The sequence below is a fragment of the Mastacembelus armatus genome, chromosome 22 (assembly GCF_900324485.2).
Source record: "Mastacembelus armatus chromosome 22, fMasArm1.2, whole genome shotgun sequence".
NCBI lineage: Eukaryota > Metazoa > Chordata > Actinopteri > Synbranchiformes > Mastacembelidae > Mastacembelus > Mastacembelus armatus.
Window position 1 is genome coordinate 18920049 of NC_046654.1, and position 17681 is coordinate 18937729.

Genomic DNA, 17681 nt, shown 5'->3' on the forward strand with positions numbered 1-17681 from the left:
CATCGAAATTGAACATCTAATAGTTTTTCCCCCAAATCCTGTTTTGTCAGATCATTCTTTAATAACTTTTGAATTTAAAATGATGGATCATGCAGCGTTTGGAAGAAAATTCCACTACAGCAGATGTTTATCCGACAACGCTGTTAATAAATTTAAGAAAATGATTCCATCTTTATTTACGTCTATGCCAAGTATAAATAAGTCAATTTGGTGCCAAGGGCAGCTGCTTCAATCCCACTCCCTACCAAATTGATCATGTTGTTGACAGCGCTGTAACCTCACTGCGTGAAATGCTTGATTCTGTAGCCCCTCTGAAAAAGAAGTTAGTGAATCAGAGAAGACTAGCCCCATGGTATAATTTACATATTCGTACCTTAAAGCAGGCATCACGAAGGCTGGAAAGGAAGTGGCGTTCCACAAACTTAGAGGAAATTTTTCTAGCCTGGAAAAACAGTCTACTAACATATAAAAAAGCTCTCCGTAAAGCCAGAACTGCATACTATTCATCACTAATAGAGGAAAATAAGAACAATCCCAGGTTTCTTTTCAGCACTGTAGCCAGGCTGACAAAAAGTCACAGCTCTGTTGAGCCCAGTGTTCCCTTAGCTCTCAGCAGTGATGAATTTATGAGTTTCTTTACAAATAAAATCACAACTATTAGAGATAAAATTCAGCAGATGCTTCCTATACCTGCAATAAATGAATCTTCTACTACAGTAGCTCTTGAATCATCTGTAAGACCTCAGTTATGTTTAGACTGCTTCTCTCCCATAGATCTCTCTGAATTTACATCAGTAGTTGCTTCATCGAAATCATCAACGTGTCTCTTAGACCCCATCCCGACTAGACTGCTTAAAGGCACCCTGCCATTAATGAACTCATCTTTATTGGACTTGGTAAATTTATGTCTAGTATCAGGCTACATACCACAGGCCTTTAAGACTGCAGTAATCAAACCTTTACTCAAAAAGCCTAGTCTTGATCCAGGAGTCTTGGCTAATTATAGACCAATATCCAACCTGCCATTTATTTCTAAAATCCTAGAAAAAGCTGTTTCTAAGCAGCTATCAGACCACTTACACAGGAATGAACTATTTGAAGATTTTCAATCAGGATTTAGAGCACATCATAGTACAGAAACAGCACTATTGACAGTCACCAAAGACCTTCTCTTAGCCTCAGATAATGGACTTGTTTCAATACTTGTCCTCCTAGACCTTAGTGCAGCATTCGACACCATTGACCACAACATCTTATTACAGAGACTGGAGCATGTGATTGGTATCAGAGGAACAGCGTTAAAGTGGTTCCAATCCTATTTATCGGACAGATTCCAGTTTGTTCATGTCCATGATGAACCTTCCACACGAACAAAAGTTAGTTATGGAGTTCCACAAGGCTCCGTGCTAGGACCGATTCTGTTCACCCTGTACATGCTTCCTTTGGGATATGTCATTAGGAAGCACTCTATTAATTACCACTGCTATGCAGATGACACTCAGTTATATCTATCTATTAAACCTGTTAACACAAACCAGTTAACCAGACTTCAAACCTGTCTAACTGACATAAAGGCCTGGATGACCAGTAACTTTTTACTTTTAAAAAACAGAAGTCATTATATTTGGGCCTAAGAATCTCAGAAATAACTTTTCTCAAATTATAGCTACTCTAGATGGCATAACCCTGGCCTCCAGCACTACTGTAAAAAACCTTGGAGTTATTTTTGACCAGGACATGTCCTTTAACTCACACATAAACTTTAACTCACATACAAATCCCTTCATAATAATGCTCCTTCATACCTCAAAGACCTCATAGTACCATATTATCCCAATAGATCCCCTTCGCTCTAAGAGTGCAGGTCTACTTGTGGTTCCCAGAGTTTCCAAAAGCAGAATGGGAGGCAGAGCCTTTAGTTATCAAGCTCCTCTCCTATGGAACCAGCTCCCAGCCTGGGTTCAGGAGGCAGACACTCTCTATACTTTTAAGGCTAGACTTAAAACCTTCCTCTTTGACAAAGCATATAGTTAGGGCTGGCTTCAGGCAACCCTGAACCATCCCTTAGTTAGTTATGCTGCTATAGGCCTAGACTGCCCGAGGACCATTGGTGCACTGAGCTCCCCTACCCTACCCCCCCCCCCCCCCTTCTCTCCCACCTCATGTATATTCCACCATTGAATGTTACTAACCTTGTGCTCTCTCTCTCCCCTAGTCTGTGCTCTCTCCCTCTCTCTCTGTTCTCTCTGTACCTTCTGCAGGTGTCCCTGGTCCTGGAGCTGTATATTGCTGATGTGCAGTTACTGGTCCCACCAACCTGCAGTGTCTATTTGTTGTTTATTGTTGCTGTTCTTTTCTCTCTGCTCTATCCACTCACCCCAACCGGTCGAGGCAGATGGCCGCCCAAACTGAGCCCGGTTCTGCTGGAGGTTTTTTCTTCCGTTAAAGGGAGTTTTTCCTCTCCACTGTCGCCAAGTGCTGCTCATAAGGGAATTGTTGGGTTTTTAGTTTTAGTTTTTGTAAAGTGCCTTGAGATGATTTGTATTGTGATTTGGCGCTATACAAATATAATTCAATTGAATTGAACATGTGTTTTATGAGCAGATATTTACATGCAAATTTAACCAAAACATTCAGTGGTCTACCATAACGATCAGTCTATAAAGCTTTTCTTAACAACAAGCAGCCTTTGGAAAGCGAACAGATTTCAGGCAAATCTTGAGTTCTTAACGCGGAAACACTACTTAAAACAGAGTTTTAAATATCTAAATATTATTCAGAAACTGCAATTAGGCTGGGATCTGTTATCATTAGTGATAAACCCCAAAAAAGCAACTTTAAACAGTCCTTTGCCTCAGAATTTATTGGTTGGGAGTTTTCGCTTTGGTCAAGCGCGCTGCCGCGATTTGCCTGCACCTCGCGGGGGCGCGCTTGACCAAAGCTTACGTAGGGTTAGCTTTGAGCTAAGAGAACTCGGCATAACACCTGTCCACTCCAGTCCCACGCAGAGTAAACCAAAGCAGAGTGACCACAGTCTTGGCCATCTCATGTGCACCTCTCATGTGGAACGCGAGATTTGGGACTAGGAGGTGGGTAAATCCCCTTTGACTTTATTTATTGGTTGGCAGTCATAATCCATCTATGTCATCTACAGTGCCCTCCACAATTATTGACACCCCTGATTAAGATGTGGTAAAATTGGTTGTAATTGGGTCTTTCAGCAGGATAACGACCCAAAACATGTGGCAAAATCTACTAAAAAATGGTTCAGCAGACACAAAATCAAGCTCCTCCAATGGCCATCTCAGTCCCCAGACCTCAACCTGATTGAAAACCTATGGGGTGAACTGAAACGGAGAGTGCATAAGAGAGGACCCTGGACCTTGGATGATCTGGAAAGATTGTGCAAAGAGGAATGGTTAAAGATCCCTCTCTCTGTATTCTCCAACCTTTGAGATGTTAGAGGAGATTAAGTGCTGTCTTGTTGGCAAAAGGGAGTTGTACAAAGTGTTAAGATGAAGGGTGCCGATAATTGTGGCACACATGATTTCATATAAAGTCAATTATTTGTTGCTATTTTTGTTTTTTGCTGAATAATTGTACTTCAATTAAAGGTTGGATTTTTCTTTTTTCTGAATTTTGGTTCTATTTTTAAAAAGAAAATGAATTTATTAGAAGCTTAAAATCCGATCTTAATCAGGGATGCCAATAATTATGGAGGGCACTGTATGTGCATCTTTGAAGGCATACGGGTATACAGCGCACCTCAACAGAGCCGCGCCAAACTGGTGCGCCTATTGAGGAGCTACATGTAATAGTCGGAGACGGCATGGCGGAAAATTCATTTTGACTGTTTTTAGAACAGACAGTTGGAAAAGTCTGTTTCTGGACCTCTGAGCAAAGATGACTGTATCACAGTAGATTGGTTTAGTGCTGAAGTGAAATCACCAGAGCCCAGCTGGGCTGCTCACACTCCTGAAGATGGAAGGACTATTGGCAGATGAACAGCAGAGCCTTGAGCAGAACCGTTTGCTCCCACTACTTCCTCTGTTGACCCATGGTTTTCCCCAGACACAGATGGTATCATTCACTCTCCTTTAAACCACTTGTATCCTCTGTTAAGTATCTGCACTTTGTACTGTATGTGACCACAGCTAACACTGAAGATGCACATTCTCTAGCTTGAAGTCTTGAAATGTATTAGCTTTTTAAAAACCAGAAAAAACAGGTGACAGATAAAGATATACTTCTCATTTCACACCGCTACACAAAAAGCTTCATCACTAATTGGTGACACACTCACAAAAGGACACAAAATGTGTTTAAAGTGGCGTAGGCCTACATTTATTTACTGTAATTCCCACTTTTTAAAAAAGAATTTGTTCTGGTTATTATTAAATAATGAATTTATAGCAAGAATTTAGATGTGAATTAATAAATAAAAAGGGTGGTGCTAAAATGTTTTATGTGCATTCAATGTCTGAGCTGTGAAATCCATTTACAAAATGTAGCTTGACCAGTCTGTGCAGCTTATAAATAGAGAATGTAGATCTAACTTTTCTTATAGGAACCATTGAGAGAATGAAAATAAACAGCTTCCGTATGTTGGTGGTGGTAATACTGCATCCTTATAGTATGTATTTATCAGGACAGTGTATATATGAGCTATTCCAAACCATAAAAAAAACAAGCTGCACTACAGCTTTTAGGCTGAATGACAGCTTATTCAGCTGTGCTGCTATTATCAGAAATAGATGTCAGTTTAGAACAAGGCTTAGAGGAAAAGATGTCTTATTTCTTAATAAAACCTTGAGATTTTACTGCTTAAGAGTTTGGTTATGCTGTATATTTAGCTCCCATTAAGATGTGAGCAAGTGGAGGTCAGGTTTCTTCAATAAAGTGCATGTAAACACAGCATGGTTATCTCTGTACACGGCAAAGAAATCAGTATTCTCTATGAGAAAGCTACCTGAGAAATCAGGTTTCATTGATCCCTTACCTGGATTATGAACTCAGATTTAAGAAATCTTACTGGAAAAACCTGACTATAAACAGTGTAAATGCACGGAATTGTCACCAATCTGCTTAAATATTCAAACCTAAATCCCATGTTATTTTAAAACAAAATTCACTGTGCAAATTTCAAACTAGGTTATTTTGGAATCCTTGAAAATGTTAAGCCACTAAAAATCAATATGCTTTAAGGGTTTGTATGTACCCCCCAAATTCACCCAGATCTGACCTGTTTAGGGTGGCTCTACAGTTTTAGTTTTGTTGTTTTCTTGTGGAAAATCTATTCATGACTGCTGGGCTGTCCTGTTCTAAGTAAAACATATAGCTTAAAAGTTCAGCTCAATTAATACATTTCACCACAAAGTAGCATTCTGTGGCAAGGTGTCAAGTGAGTTCTACAGTATGGCCCCAGTGTCACAGCTACAGCTCCTTTTCTTCTTCTCACTCTTGCTGTCTGCCAGTCCATGCCTGGCCTGCATCCAAAGTTTCTGGGAAGCTCTGCCCAGGTCCCAGCACCTGTCTGACAGTCACATTCACTCTGGAGCTCTGGATGTATTGAGAGCACACTGCCCAATCTTGCTTTGACACAGGCTCCACTACAGCATTGTCCTGCAGGGATGGGGCCATGCTGCAGCATTCCATCTCTAAAGTCACATGTTCCTTGGGTGCTGGGACAATGCGGGGGACAGCATGGTAAAGTAGGCGGCTCTGTCCTGACATCACCATCATGTCCCCGCTGTGCATGTACAGAGCAGTGGGGGGGTCCTCTCTGTGTGTCCCTCCCAGCAGGAAGATGGCTGACTGCCCAAAACTATCAGAAAAGACAGCAGTGAATGGGTTGTAGCGATTTGCTGCACTGGCATTCTAAAACTATGTGTATAGATGAATCCTTTCCTGTCACAGGACCCTCTCACCTTAATGACAGCAGCGGCTGGCTGTGATCTAGTTCTGATTCGTCCACGTGGATTCCCAGAGAGGAATCAGATCGGTAGTAGTTGAGGATTCCAGCTTGTGCATTGAACCCCGGGAACCCACAGGCAGCTGCTATTTGGAAGGACAGCAAGTGGAGGTCAGCTGGGAAATGAGTGTAGTGGTCAGCAGAGTAAGTCTGAGTGTAACAAAGGAAACATACAGATTATTACACAAGAAAAGCATTGTGAAAAGATATGTAACAGGCTGTGAAATGTTGAATAGCATGATTTTTTAAATACGTTTACAAATTTGTTGACAGACAAGCACAAGTCCTGCAAACCATGAGGCTTTTTGCCAGTTCTTTCAAAATAAAGAAATTGTCTCAAAAAAAAAAAATAGACTAAAAAAGTATTTGGTGCAAGAATTACACATATTGGTATTCAAATCTGCATTTACACCTCTACATCAACAGAATCCTACACACAGCAGGGTGTGTTGCTTACCTTGGTGTCCCAGTTGTAATGATATCCCAGAGTGACCCAGCGCAGCCTCTCAAGCAGAGTTTTTGGCTCTCTTTTTCCAGAGGGAGGAGAACTGTGGAACGGTCAACATAGACACTTTCTAAATGACCATAGTGCAGTAGATATGTGATGAGTTTGAAGCCTGGTACAAAACCTCAAAGGAGAGAGAAACTGGCACCTGTAGTATAATAAGCTTGAATTAAAAAAAAATTAAGTGCCTGGCAAGCAACTTCACTCAACAGATTTATCTGCAAGTCTTTAGGAATGACAAAACCAATTAATTGCAGCACTTTGGAATTGTCAGAGGAAAGGAGTACAACTAGCTTCACCTGAGGGCATGTACGCTCTTGCCCCAGATGTCCTGGGTGTCAGAGGGAGACATGTGTATGTCCAGGTTGCAGATGTTGGGCTTCTGAGGGTAGATCTTCAGACACTGTCTGACCCAGAAGGGCTGGGAACCCCGCATGAATGGGTTAGAGATGAAGATGAAGCCTGAACAACACATAGCAGTACAGCACTGGGTCAAAGAAATAAAAAGTGAGAATGTTTAATAAGGTTAATCCCACTGTTGTATATACAGTGGGTACGGAAAGTATTCAGACCCCTTTAAATTTTTCACTCTTTGTGTCATTGCAGCCATTTGCCAAAATCAAAAAAGTTCATTTTATTTCTCATTAATGTACACTCAGCACCCCATCTTGACAGAAAAAAACAGAAATGTAGAGATTTTTGCAAATTTATTAAAAAAGAAAAACTGAAATATCACATGGTCATAAGTATTCAGACCCTGTGCTCAGTATTGAGTAGAAGCACCCTTTTGAGCCAGTACAGCCATGAGTCTTCTTGGGAATGATGCAACAACTTTTTCACACCTGGATTTGGGGATCCTCTGCCATTCTTCCTTGCAGATCCTCTCCAGTTCTGTCAGGTTGGATGGTGAACGTTGGTAGGCAGCCACTTTCAGGTCTCTGCAGAGATGCTCAATTGGGTTTAGGTCAGGGCTCTGGCTGGGCTAGTCAAGAACGGTCACAGAGTTGTTCCGAAGCCACTCCTTTGTTATTTTAGCTGTGTGCTTAGGGTCATTGTCCTGTTAAAAGGTGAACCTTAGGCCCAGTCTGAGGTCCTGAGCACTCTGGAAGAGGTTTTCTTCCAGGATATCTCTGTACTTGGCCGCATTCATCTTTCCTTCAATTGCAACCAGTCGTCCTGTCCCTGCAGCTGAAAAACACCCCCACAACATGATGCTCCCACCACCATGTTTCACTGTAGGGATTGTATTGGGCAGGTGATGAGCAGTGCCTGGTTTTCTCCACACATACCGCTTAGAATTAATGCCAAAAAGTTCAATCTTGGTCTCATCAGACCAGAGAATCTTATTTCTCATAGTCTGGGAGTCCTTCATGTGTTTTTTGGCAAACTCTATGCGGGCTTTCATGTGTCTTGCACTGAGGAGAGGCTTCCGTGGGTCCACTCTGCCATACAGCCCCGACTGGTGGAGGGCTGCAGTGATAGTTGACTTTGTGGAACTTTTTTCCATCTCCCTACTGCATCTCTGGAGCTCAGCCACAGTGATCTTTGGGTTCTTCTTTACCTCTCTCACCAAGGCTCTTCTCCCACGATTGCTCAGTTTGGCTGGACGGCCAGGTCTAGGAAGAGTTCTGGTCGTCCCAAACTTTTTCCATTTGAGGATTATGGAGGCCACTGTGCTCTTAGGAACCTTGAGTGCTGCAGAAATTCTTTTGTAACCTTGGCCAGATCTGTGCTTTGCCACAATTCTGTCTCTGAGCTCCTTGGGCAGTTCCTTCGACCTCATGATTCTCATTTGCTCTGACATGCACTGTGAGCTGTAAGGTCTTATATAGACAGGTGTGTGCCTTTCCTAATCAAGTCCAATCAGTTTAATTAAACACAGCTGGACTCCAATGAAGGAGCAGAACCATCTCGAGGAGGATCAGAAGAAATGGACAGCATGTGAGTTAAATATGAGTGTCACTGCAAAGGGTCTGAATACTTATGACCATGTGATATTTCAGTTTTTCTTTTTTAATAAATTTGCAAACATTTCTACATTTCTGTTTTTTTTCTGTCAAGATGGGGTGCTGAGTGTACATTAATGAGAAATAAAATGAACTTTTTTGATTTTGGCATTTGTGTCAATGACACAAAGAGTGAAAAAGTTAAAGGGTCTGAATACTTTCCATACCCACTGTATGTGGTCTAACTGAAGCAATGAAAATTATGTGAATCAGCTGTGGCTTCACAGGCACCAGATCTCAAATCAGCAAATCAGTTGGGAAACTTTGGAACCCAGTGTTAGACAATACTCTCAGTCAAAAGAATCAAAAAACCAAATGAAAAAATATATTGTGGACAACTGCTGCTTATCCCTCCAGAAGAGCTCCACACAAGTACTAAAGCTGTTCTGGAGAAGCCTGGCAGAACAGCCTATTACTCACACACTTCATGTTGCATTGTTCTTTCACTTGTAATTCATGTCTATTTTGTTCTGTGTCAGCTTTCTTTTCACGTACTGAATTTGGCTGTGGTCTTTATACTGTCCAACTCTTAGTATTGGAGATGTATTCTGTTCCTCCACCCCTCTTCTCTTTACCTGGGTAGCCCTGCAGGCCAAAGGCTCTCCAGTCTCTGACGGGCTGTAATCCAAGCCTGGCAGCCTCCACATCACTCACTGTAGCAGGGTCCAGTTTAGCTGGAACTACCTATCAATACCACAGACACACACAATGGAAGTAAATATTAAATCTAGTGATAGCTTTTCCTCCTAATCAAGGAAATACAGTCTATATAGATCTGTTAGCCTGAAAAATAAAATACCCTATATGATCTAATGCAATGCAACAATTAAAGTGTTTTGGGAGCATATCTGAGGGCACATTTAGGGTTTAAACTATAAAAATAGGCATTTATAGCATTTTTTTGAACGGTATCCAAAATCCACGGGTGCTCTAGGAACGTAACCCCACTGTATTTCAGGGGTTTACTATATATGTAGATCCATGTCACTAACACCCATATACACTTCACTTATAGCTAACAACATGCTTTGCTAACTGTGGTGTTAGGTGTGGATCCCCATGGAAGGATTCAGGATAAATGATGTTCCTAGTCTGTCCCAAAGAGCAAACACTCTGGAGCTTCAGCAGCCCAGTTTTTACAGTGTGTCTATGTGAGTGTGAGGGCAGTAGGGTCATCAGGTGGCCACCTTGTTCATATACATATCTACAGGTGCATCTCAATAAATTAGAATATCATCAAAAAGTTGATTTATTTCAGTAATATAATTCAAAAAGTCATATAAAGATTTCAAAATTCATATATAGATTCATTACACACAGACTGATATATTTCAATTATTTCTTTTAATTTTGATTATTATATCTTACAGCTAATGAAAACCTAAAATTCAGTATCTCAGAAAATTAGAATATTACTTACCACCAAAAAAAAAAAAAAAAAAGAAATTTTAACAGAGAAATGTTGGACTACTGAAAATGTACCGCACTCAATACTTGGTCGAGGCTCCTTTTGCATGAATTACTGCAGCAATGCAGCGTGGCATGGAGATGATCAGCCTGTGACACTGCTGAGGTGTAATGGAAGCCCAGGTTGCTCTGATAGCAGCCTTCAGCTCTTCTACATTATGGTCTGGTGTCTCGCATCTTTCTCTTCACAAGGTCTAGGTCAGGCAAGTTTGCTGGCCAATCAAGCACAGGGATACCATGGTCCTTAAACCAGTTATTGGTACTTTTGGCAGGGCAGGTGCCAAGTCCTGCTGGAAAATGAAATCAGCATCTCCATGAAGCTGGTCAGCACAGGGAAGCATGATGTGCTCTAAAACTTCCTGGTAGACAGCTGTGCTGACTTTGGACCTGATAAAAGTGCACCAACACCAGCATATGACATGGCTCCCCAAACCACCACTGACTGTGGAAACTTTACACTGGATCTCAAGCAACTTGGATTCTGTGCCTCTCCTCTCTTCCTCCAGACTCTGGGACCTTGATTCCCAAATGAACTGCAAAATTTACTTTCATCTGAAAAGAGGATTTTGGACCACTGAGCAACAGTCCAGTCCTTTTTGTCCTTAGCCCAGGTGAGACGCCTCTGAAGTTGTCTCTGGTTCAACAGTGGCTTGACACAAGGAATGCGACAGTTGTAGCCCATGTCCTGGATACGTCTGTGTGTGGTGGCTCTTCAAGCACTGACTCCAGCTGCAGTCCACTCCTTGGGAATCTCCCCCAATTTGTTGAATGGGCTTTGTTTCACAATCCTCTCAAGGCTGCTGTTATCCCTGTTGTTTATGCACCCTTTTCTAACACGTTTTCCTTCCATTCAACTTTTTATTAATGTAACTGGATACAGCACTCTGTAAACATCCAGCTTCTTTAGCAATGACCTTTAATGTCTTAACCTCCTTGTGCAGGGTGTCAGTGATCATCTTCTGGATAACTGTCTAGTCAGCTGTCTTCCCCATGATTGTGTGGCTGACTGTACCACACTGAGACACCATTAAAGGCTCAGGAAACCTTCGTAGGTCTTTTGAGTTAATTAGCTGACAAGAGTGTGACACCATGAGACTCCAATGTTGAACTTTTTCAATATTATGTAATAATAATATTCAATATTCTGAGAACCTGAATATTGTGTTTTCATTAGCTGTATAGCTGTAAGTTATAATATTCAAAATTAAAAGAAACAAACACTTGAAATATATCAGTCTGTGTGTAAGTTTTTGAATTGAATTACTGAAAAAACTTTTTGATGATATTCTAGTTTGTTGAGATGCACCGGTAAGTAGGTGATAACTGTTACTGTGTTGCTGTCGTACGCTTTGCAGCTGTTACACAATCACGTGCCTCTTGTCAACTGTTCTGTGTGTGTGTGTGTCTCCCACCTTAGGGTCAGGGTTGGGAATACCTCCGGAGAAGTCAATAACATGACAGAAATCTGGAGGAGGGTTTCTTCTCTTGTAAAACTTGAACATTTTTCTGAACGCATCTTCTCCACTCTGCACCAAGGAGGCTGCCATCTTGGCCGCGACGAATCTAACCTTTCAAATCAGTTCAGTTCCGGAGATTTTTTCCGACAAAAGTATTTAGTGTATTTAGTGTTTTATTGGCATTATATTTCTAATTTTAAATTATATACACGAACACGGTTTAAACAACATAGGAAAACGTGCCGAGAGGGGTGTAAAGGCAGCTTTCAATATAGTACCCTGTCACACACGCGCCAGTGTGCGTCACGTGACGTTACGTCAAAGGTCAAAGAGACAGTCCAAGAAGGAGATATGGCGGCGCCGTCTAAAAAAGTGTTTGAGCTCTTTGTGTCTAAAATACCGTGGACTGTTGGTTCCAGTGAGTAAAGTCTCCAATGATCTCTCACAGTTAGTAGTAGCGAAATGTTCATCGGCCGCAGCTCGGTTTATTTTACTTCTTTGTGTGCTTTACCTCGGAGTTTCTATCAGTCACCACGTTTGTCGTTAGTGTGCGTGATGAGAGTATGTGTGTGACAACATGGAATATTTCTATTCATTTTTCAGGGGAGATGAAGGAGTATTTTGGGCAGTTCGGCCAAGTGAAGAAGTGTCTTCTACCATTTGTAAGTTGTCAAAGTATATGATTGATTGACTGACATATTCTCCCGTTATATAGTATGTTTTGGTTCTGTACAGAATTCTATCATCGTTAAAGCCGTGATGATAGATGTAGCAATGCCAAGTGATAGTAAGAAGGAACATGAGAAGCTCGAGAAATACCAAGGGCTGAAAGAAGAACTAGAAAAGATGTGGACGGTAAAAGCAACAGTGGTCCCTGTGGTAATCGGCACCCTCGGGGCTGTGACCCCCAAACTGGGAGAGTGGCTCCAGCAGATCCCAGGAACAACATCAGAGATCTCAGTCCAGAAGAGCGCAGTGCTAGGAACAGCTAAGATACTGCGAAGAACCCTCAAATGACTTCAAATTGAGGAAGACAAACACACACACACCACCCGTAGGGGTGAGAAGGGAATTATATGTGTATGTGTTTATATTAGGGCTGCAATGAATCCTCGAGGAAATTGAAAGACATTGATTTCATTTAAATCACTTGTGTTGCCTCAAGGATTCGTTTAATTACTATCACTGGCATTATCAGACCTGCTCCACCTAGGGATCATTGTTCCACACGGACTTTTGTGGAATGATGTGACAGAATAAACACATAAAGCAATGTCGTATATCACAACATCATAATTGCATTTACATTTACATCACATATACAATTACGTACCATGGCACAACAACAACAAATCTAAATGGCTACATTTAGATTTTATAAAGTTGAGAATGGGCAAAGGAATCTTTCAACCTGTTCTTTCTTAACTGACTGAAAAGCTGCTTACTAGGCTGAGCATTTTTTGTGTGTGTGCTGCTTAAACAAATGCCATCCAAAGGTTGTCCTATTATCTTTGAACAGATATGGAGTTTAATTTTACAGACAACCTATTACACTCAGAATGACTGAAAATAAATATGCTGCTGAGCCTTACTAATATATTCTACATGGGAAATCCATCAATCCTACCTCCTAAGTGTTTATTGTATGTATGTATTGGTGTTTATTGTGTGCAGTGATGAATGTCAAGGACCTTTTGCCACCAGTGAAGTTTTTCTGTTCATTCATTTCTAATTACATCATAGTGTTCTTTTTCAAGGCAGCCATTGTGGTTTTTGTTTTTTACAGTATGGTATAAAAGTCAAAATACAAACACTTACATTTTTTTGAGTGAACATGATATGTTGGTTATTTCTTGCCAAACCTGCAAAATCTCAGTGTTTGACTGTGTGCTGGTGTTATTACCAGGATAAGGAAACCGGCTTCCACAAAGGATTCTGTTGGGTTGGATTCATAGCAGAGGAAGGACTGAACAATGCACTTCAGAAAGACCCACACATAGTGGAGGGAGTCAAGGTAAATTATCTTCATCATGACTACTGGAGTCTTTAACACACAACAGAAGCATAAGCTGCTCTTGTCTTTTTAAAACAAAACACCATAAAAGCCAGGGTGCCAATTTACTGTAGCATGTCTTTATTTCATTCACATCTTGGTCTGACAGTTAACCACAGCCAATAAGTGTATTTATTATGTATTTGTCCTATGTACTACTACTACTACTACCACCACCTCTACCACTACCCACCCTTTTCTTCATGTGTTCCATGTTTTTTCCAGGTCCAGATTCAGAGGAACAGACGCCCGTTTGTAGGACAGAAGTCAAACACAAACAACGAATATGACTGAAGCCCTCTGGTGCTTCAATGGCACAAAAAGATGTGCTATTGCTATTATCAGTCCCTGATTCACCCTGACTGTTTTTGTTCTTGCTGCCTCAGCTGCTTGCCATTTGACATTTTGTGATTCTGAATTTGCAGTTCTATTTGGGTCATAAGCATAACTTAAACATGAACCCCAGGGTTTGCATATATATTTCTGTTCTCAGGTTTTTGGATGACTCGACTTTCTTTCGTTTATATACTATTAGTTTATTTAGGCCTGCAGATTGTTGACAGTGTGTGTGTCATTACCAATGAGTTGTCCATTGGTAATGTTTATTTATCTTCAGTGATAGTGTTGTAGGCCTATGTCCTGTCATCATCCTATCACTTACTTCCACAGTGCACAGCCGGATAAGTCTAACTTGTAAAGTCTGACTCATCACAGAATATGACAATAAAAGTTTTAATTTCACTGTGTGGTATGTTGTTTGTTAAAAGCCTTTGCCTATAATATATTGTTCTTTACTTTTGTATTTCTACTGATATAAAGGATCTATCTCTGAGCACTAACTTCACCACTCTGTGTGGGTTATAGCTGGCTTGAGCAGGTTAAACCTTTGGGAACCAACAAGTAGTATTCAGTATTTAAAAAGCTTTTTCTTGCTGTTACTTATGACCTTAGTCCATAGACCTAAAATAGCAACACATTCGTTTTTTTTTCTTTTTTGGTGGCATTTTTTGACTGTGACACTTTCGTTTAGGTCAAAGGCTTGAGTCTAGGAGCACATGAGAACCTGGTTGCAGATAAGATTCGAGTCTTCCAACTGCTTTATTAAGTTGTTGGTATTTGCCAGAAGGTGTTGACCTCAGTAGCTTTAAGTTTAGTGTTAACAGATTGACCCTACTAGATATATAGCCTATATGTTTATTTTTTGTTAGTTGTTGGTATTGTTCTAAATTTAATGTAACTTCTACAGATTTAACTTTATACTATACTACTATTACTTTTTATTTATGTTTGCTTATATATTTGTAATTGACTTTTCTAATAAAGATTGTTGAAAAAAAATCCTGGCTGCAATCGCCAGGTCAATCTCGCTAGTAAAATAAAAAGCAAGATACAAGAAGTAATTCTAATTTATTACCGATGTATTGCTGTGTTTTACCTGACTGATTATTGGTTTTGTTTTCAGCGTTTGGTGTCTCCTTTGATGAACAGTTTACCACGATGTGTGACGTACATGGAAAACGTCATCGGCGTCGCCGTAGATGTAGTTTTAATCAAAAATACAATTGAGCATTATAAAGTTATGTTATATATGGCTCTAATAATGACCGTATATAACGATGTTTGTAATACATCCATGACGCGAGTAGCTGACCTTGTTTACAGGAAACATAGAGATACGTGTTCTAAATGTCCTGCTAGGCTGTTAGCAAATTAGCAGCTGCCATCTCCTGTAGTACTACGTTAACCATAATTCTTCGCTGTCGCTCCGATCATTCAGGAAGAGGTCAAAACTAAACCGGTAAGTGACAGAATGAACGCGCGTGTGGGGCCCTGGTAAGGTGTGTGATTGTTCCACAGAAACTGATCTTTTTGATAGTGGACTACTCGATGTGAATGCATGTGACAGCCTGTGGTGTTTGTCTGCCTCAACACGTTTGTTACAGAACAGTTATTCATTGCATAACCCTAACAGTCTCACAGTGGACATTAACGTACATGTACATTTAACGTAAGACTGGGACGTTTTCTGGGACAGTTGTGCGGGAACGCAGTTCAGAGGGTTGTAAATATGATGGAATAAGCTTTTGTGTGAACGCCGAAATGAAAAGCGGCTTCTGATAATGTCCAAAAATATATAATTTGTAATATACGTCCATACAAGCGTGGGAAGGGATAGTATACACATTACATTGTATGGGAAGCACAAGAATAACGAATTGTCCCACCTGGTCTGTGTGGCCCTTTGGCTTACAGCATTAAGCAAATCCGTTTAGGCACGCGCTTATTTTAACGAGCACGTCAGAGGTTATTGGAGAAATGAATTTGTATGTTACGTCATTTTAAGTTGTTGTACGATATTGACGTGTATGGTACCCGTGTGGCACCTGTGTGGTAACTGCGTGGCACTTGTGTGGTTACTGAGTGTATCAGCTGTGTAATCACAGTGAGTGTGGCAACTGATGGTCTGAAGTCATTGCATGGCAAACATGTATTCTCTGTTGTCTCTAAGTATGCTTTTGTACATCAAATGATATGTTTTCAGTTAAACAATATTAGCTGTATTACATAGTATTTTCACATGCTTTTCCCCTTTTGAATTAAAACAGATATTTATGTGACTAAAGTAATGCGGATGGTATGGATTGTATAGTGATGGATTTAAGTTATTTCAAAGCCATTGTGGGCTAAAAAAAGCATTTGATTTGGCCATTAATAAAAAATGTTAAATTGTGTGGACAGTCCCCTAGAGATTTGACCGCGCGGATATGGACCTGAAGTGGCAGTGTTTCTGGTAATAGCCTGGTAGTCGACAGTAGCCTAAAACAAGATGGCATCTTGAGGCAGAGCTCTAAGGCAGACACTACAATTATATAATTGCTGTTAATGCTATAAATATGAATATTACAGCAGTCTGATTATGAATTATCAACTGATATAAAAATGCATGTATCTTGTAATCGGGAGCTTTTTTGTATGTATTTGATGGTCTTCATGCTGCCTGTATTTGTAACATTTCTAATCAGCTTTTTGCCATTGGAACCAGCTCAGTGCAAAACTAAATAAGGCTGAGTGATTTTTACATCTTTCAACACGTCTACGTCAACTGTTATTCACTACTGTAGGTGAATTACCTCAAATCACTGAGAGAGACCAGACAGATCACAGGTATGGAGCAGAGGCCACACTGCTGCCACACAGGCCTGTGGTCCATGCCACTCAGACCACAAAGCTGGTTCCTGTAATAGTCCATGCCACAAGTCACTGTGATCACATAGGAGGGTACCACACAGTTTGCACACTCATTGTAGTCACAGGCAGGACAGACAGAAGGGTATGAATTGTTGCCTTGTTATCATTGTGCGTTGATCCAAATCAGTGTATCCATTGCTCATTTAAATGTTAAACTTAATAAACTGAATTTCTCCAGTAACGTCTGACGTGTTTGTGAATAAAAGTGCGAGCGTCAATCCTTCAGCCTCTTGTATACAATGCATTTGCTTAATTCTGTGAGCCAAAGGACCAGCTGGGACATTTGTTATTCTTGTGGTTCATACAATGTAACAGGATTAAAAAAAAAAAAACTTGCTGAACATATTGGCTTAAATGCACGTTTTATTTTATTTTCGACTGTCTGCGAAATAGTGCTTAGTGTGGCATTGTATTGTGATTTTAATACAGTGACATGCATGTAGATTGATGCCACAAACCACCAGGGCCACAGATAGTACGCCACAGACCTCAAATCATTGAGAGAGACCGGACAGACCACAGAACGGACCAGAGAGGCCACACTGCTGCCACACAAGCCAGTGGTCCATGCCACTCAGACCACAGAACAGCGCACATAGAGCTGGTTCATGTAATGATCTGTGCCACAGACAGACAGACCACACTTTTGGCTACAACCCCTGCTGTGAATTTCCCAGTCATGGTGCTACTCAAGAAATATGTATTACAATGACCTCAATTTGAACTTGAAGGCTAGAAATTTACTGCAGAAACTCTGCATGAAGAACTGGAGCAGATTCTAATGACAAAAGAAATGCAGGGGTCAGTGATGACAGGAACTAAAAGTGAGGATGTGTGTGTTCTTTGTATTTTTGCTTTACTTTAAAAAAATGTAACAAAGCTGTTAACCACATTGATTTAACACTGGCTCTGGAAGTATGCATAAAGTTTTAGGGCTTGAACAGTGGCAGCTCCTGAAATTTTTTTTTCAGGG

General features: G+C 40.6%; 3 protein-coding genes across 4 annotated transcripts in view; 2 read left to right on the forward strand and 1 right to left on the reverse strand.

The window, feature by feature from the left end:
• Positions 1–4218: 4218 nt before the first annotated feature.
• On the reverse strand, positions 4219–11518 carry alkbh1 (alkB homolog 1, histone H2A dioxygenase). Of its 2 annotated transcripts, none has more exons than XM_033325025.1 (6): positions 11385–11497; positions 9058–9166; positions 6776–6938; positions 6429–6519; positions 5928–6121; positions 4219–5824 (listed from the first exon to the last, which is right to left on the reverse strand). In XM_033325025.1, exons 1-6 carry the CDS (start codon positions 11463–11465, stop codon positions 5455–5457), a joined length of 1008 nt encoding a protein of 335 aa, XP_033180916.1. In that variant the 5' UTR covers positions 11466–11497; the 3' UTR covers positions 4219–5454. The 2 variants fall into 2 exon arrangements, with proteins under 2 accessions (XP_033180916.1, XP_033180917.1); XM_033325026.1 differs by having other exon boundaries at positions 4221–5824; positions 11362–11518.
• A 153-nt stretch (positions 11519–11671) lies between these two features.
• On the forward strand, positions 11672–14200 carry slirp (SRA stem-loop interacting RNA binding protein). The gene is made up of 4 exons (XM_026308994.2): positions 11672–11824; positions 12010–12068; positions 13313–13420; positions 13685–14200. The coding sequence occupies exons 1-4, from the start codon at positions 11758–11760 to the stop codon at positions 13751–13753; spliced, it is 303 nt and encodes a 100-aa protein (XP_026164779.2). The 5' UTR covers positions 11672–11757; the 3' UTR covers positions 13754–14200.
• A 1048-nt stretch (positions 14201–15248) lies between these two features.
• Positions 15249–17681, forward strand: part of adck1 (aarF domain containing kinase 1) — a 74406-nt gene continuing 71973 nt past the window's right edge. The window contains exon 1 of the mRNA XM_026308904.1: positions 15249–15257. The gene's annotated coding sequence lies outside the window, so the exon portion shown is untranslated. The remainder of the gene's footprint in view (positions 15258–17681) is intronic.

Coding starts and splice junctions, on each gene's coding strand:
- alkbh1 (XM_033325026.1), bottom strand. CDS start 11,496: ATGGCAGCCTCCTTGGTGCAGAGTGGAGAAGATGCGTTCAGAAAAATG. Junction 6,939..9,057: donor TGGCCTGCAGGGCTACCCAG/GTAAAGAGAAGA, acceptor TGTGTTGTTCAG/GCTTCATCTTCATCTCTAAC. Junction 6,122..6,428: donor ATTACAACTGGGACACCAAG/GTAAGCAACACA, acceptor TGTTACACTCAG/ACTTACTCTGCTGACCACTA.
- slirp (XM_026308994.2), top strand. CDS start 11,758: ATGGCGGCGCCGTCTAAAAAAGTGTTTGAGCTCTTTGTGTCTAAAATA. Junction 11,825..12,009: donor ACCGTGGACTGTTGGTTCCA/GTGAGTAAAGTC, acceptor TTCATTTTTCAG/GGGAGATGAAGGAGTATTTT. Junction 13,421..13,684: donor ACATAGTGGAGGGAGTCAAG/GTAAATTATCTT, acceptor TGTTTTTTCCAG/GTCCAGATTCAGAGGAACAG.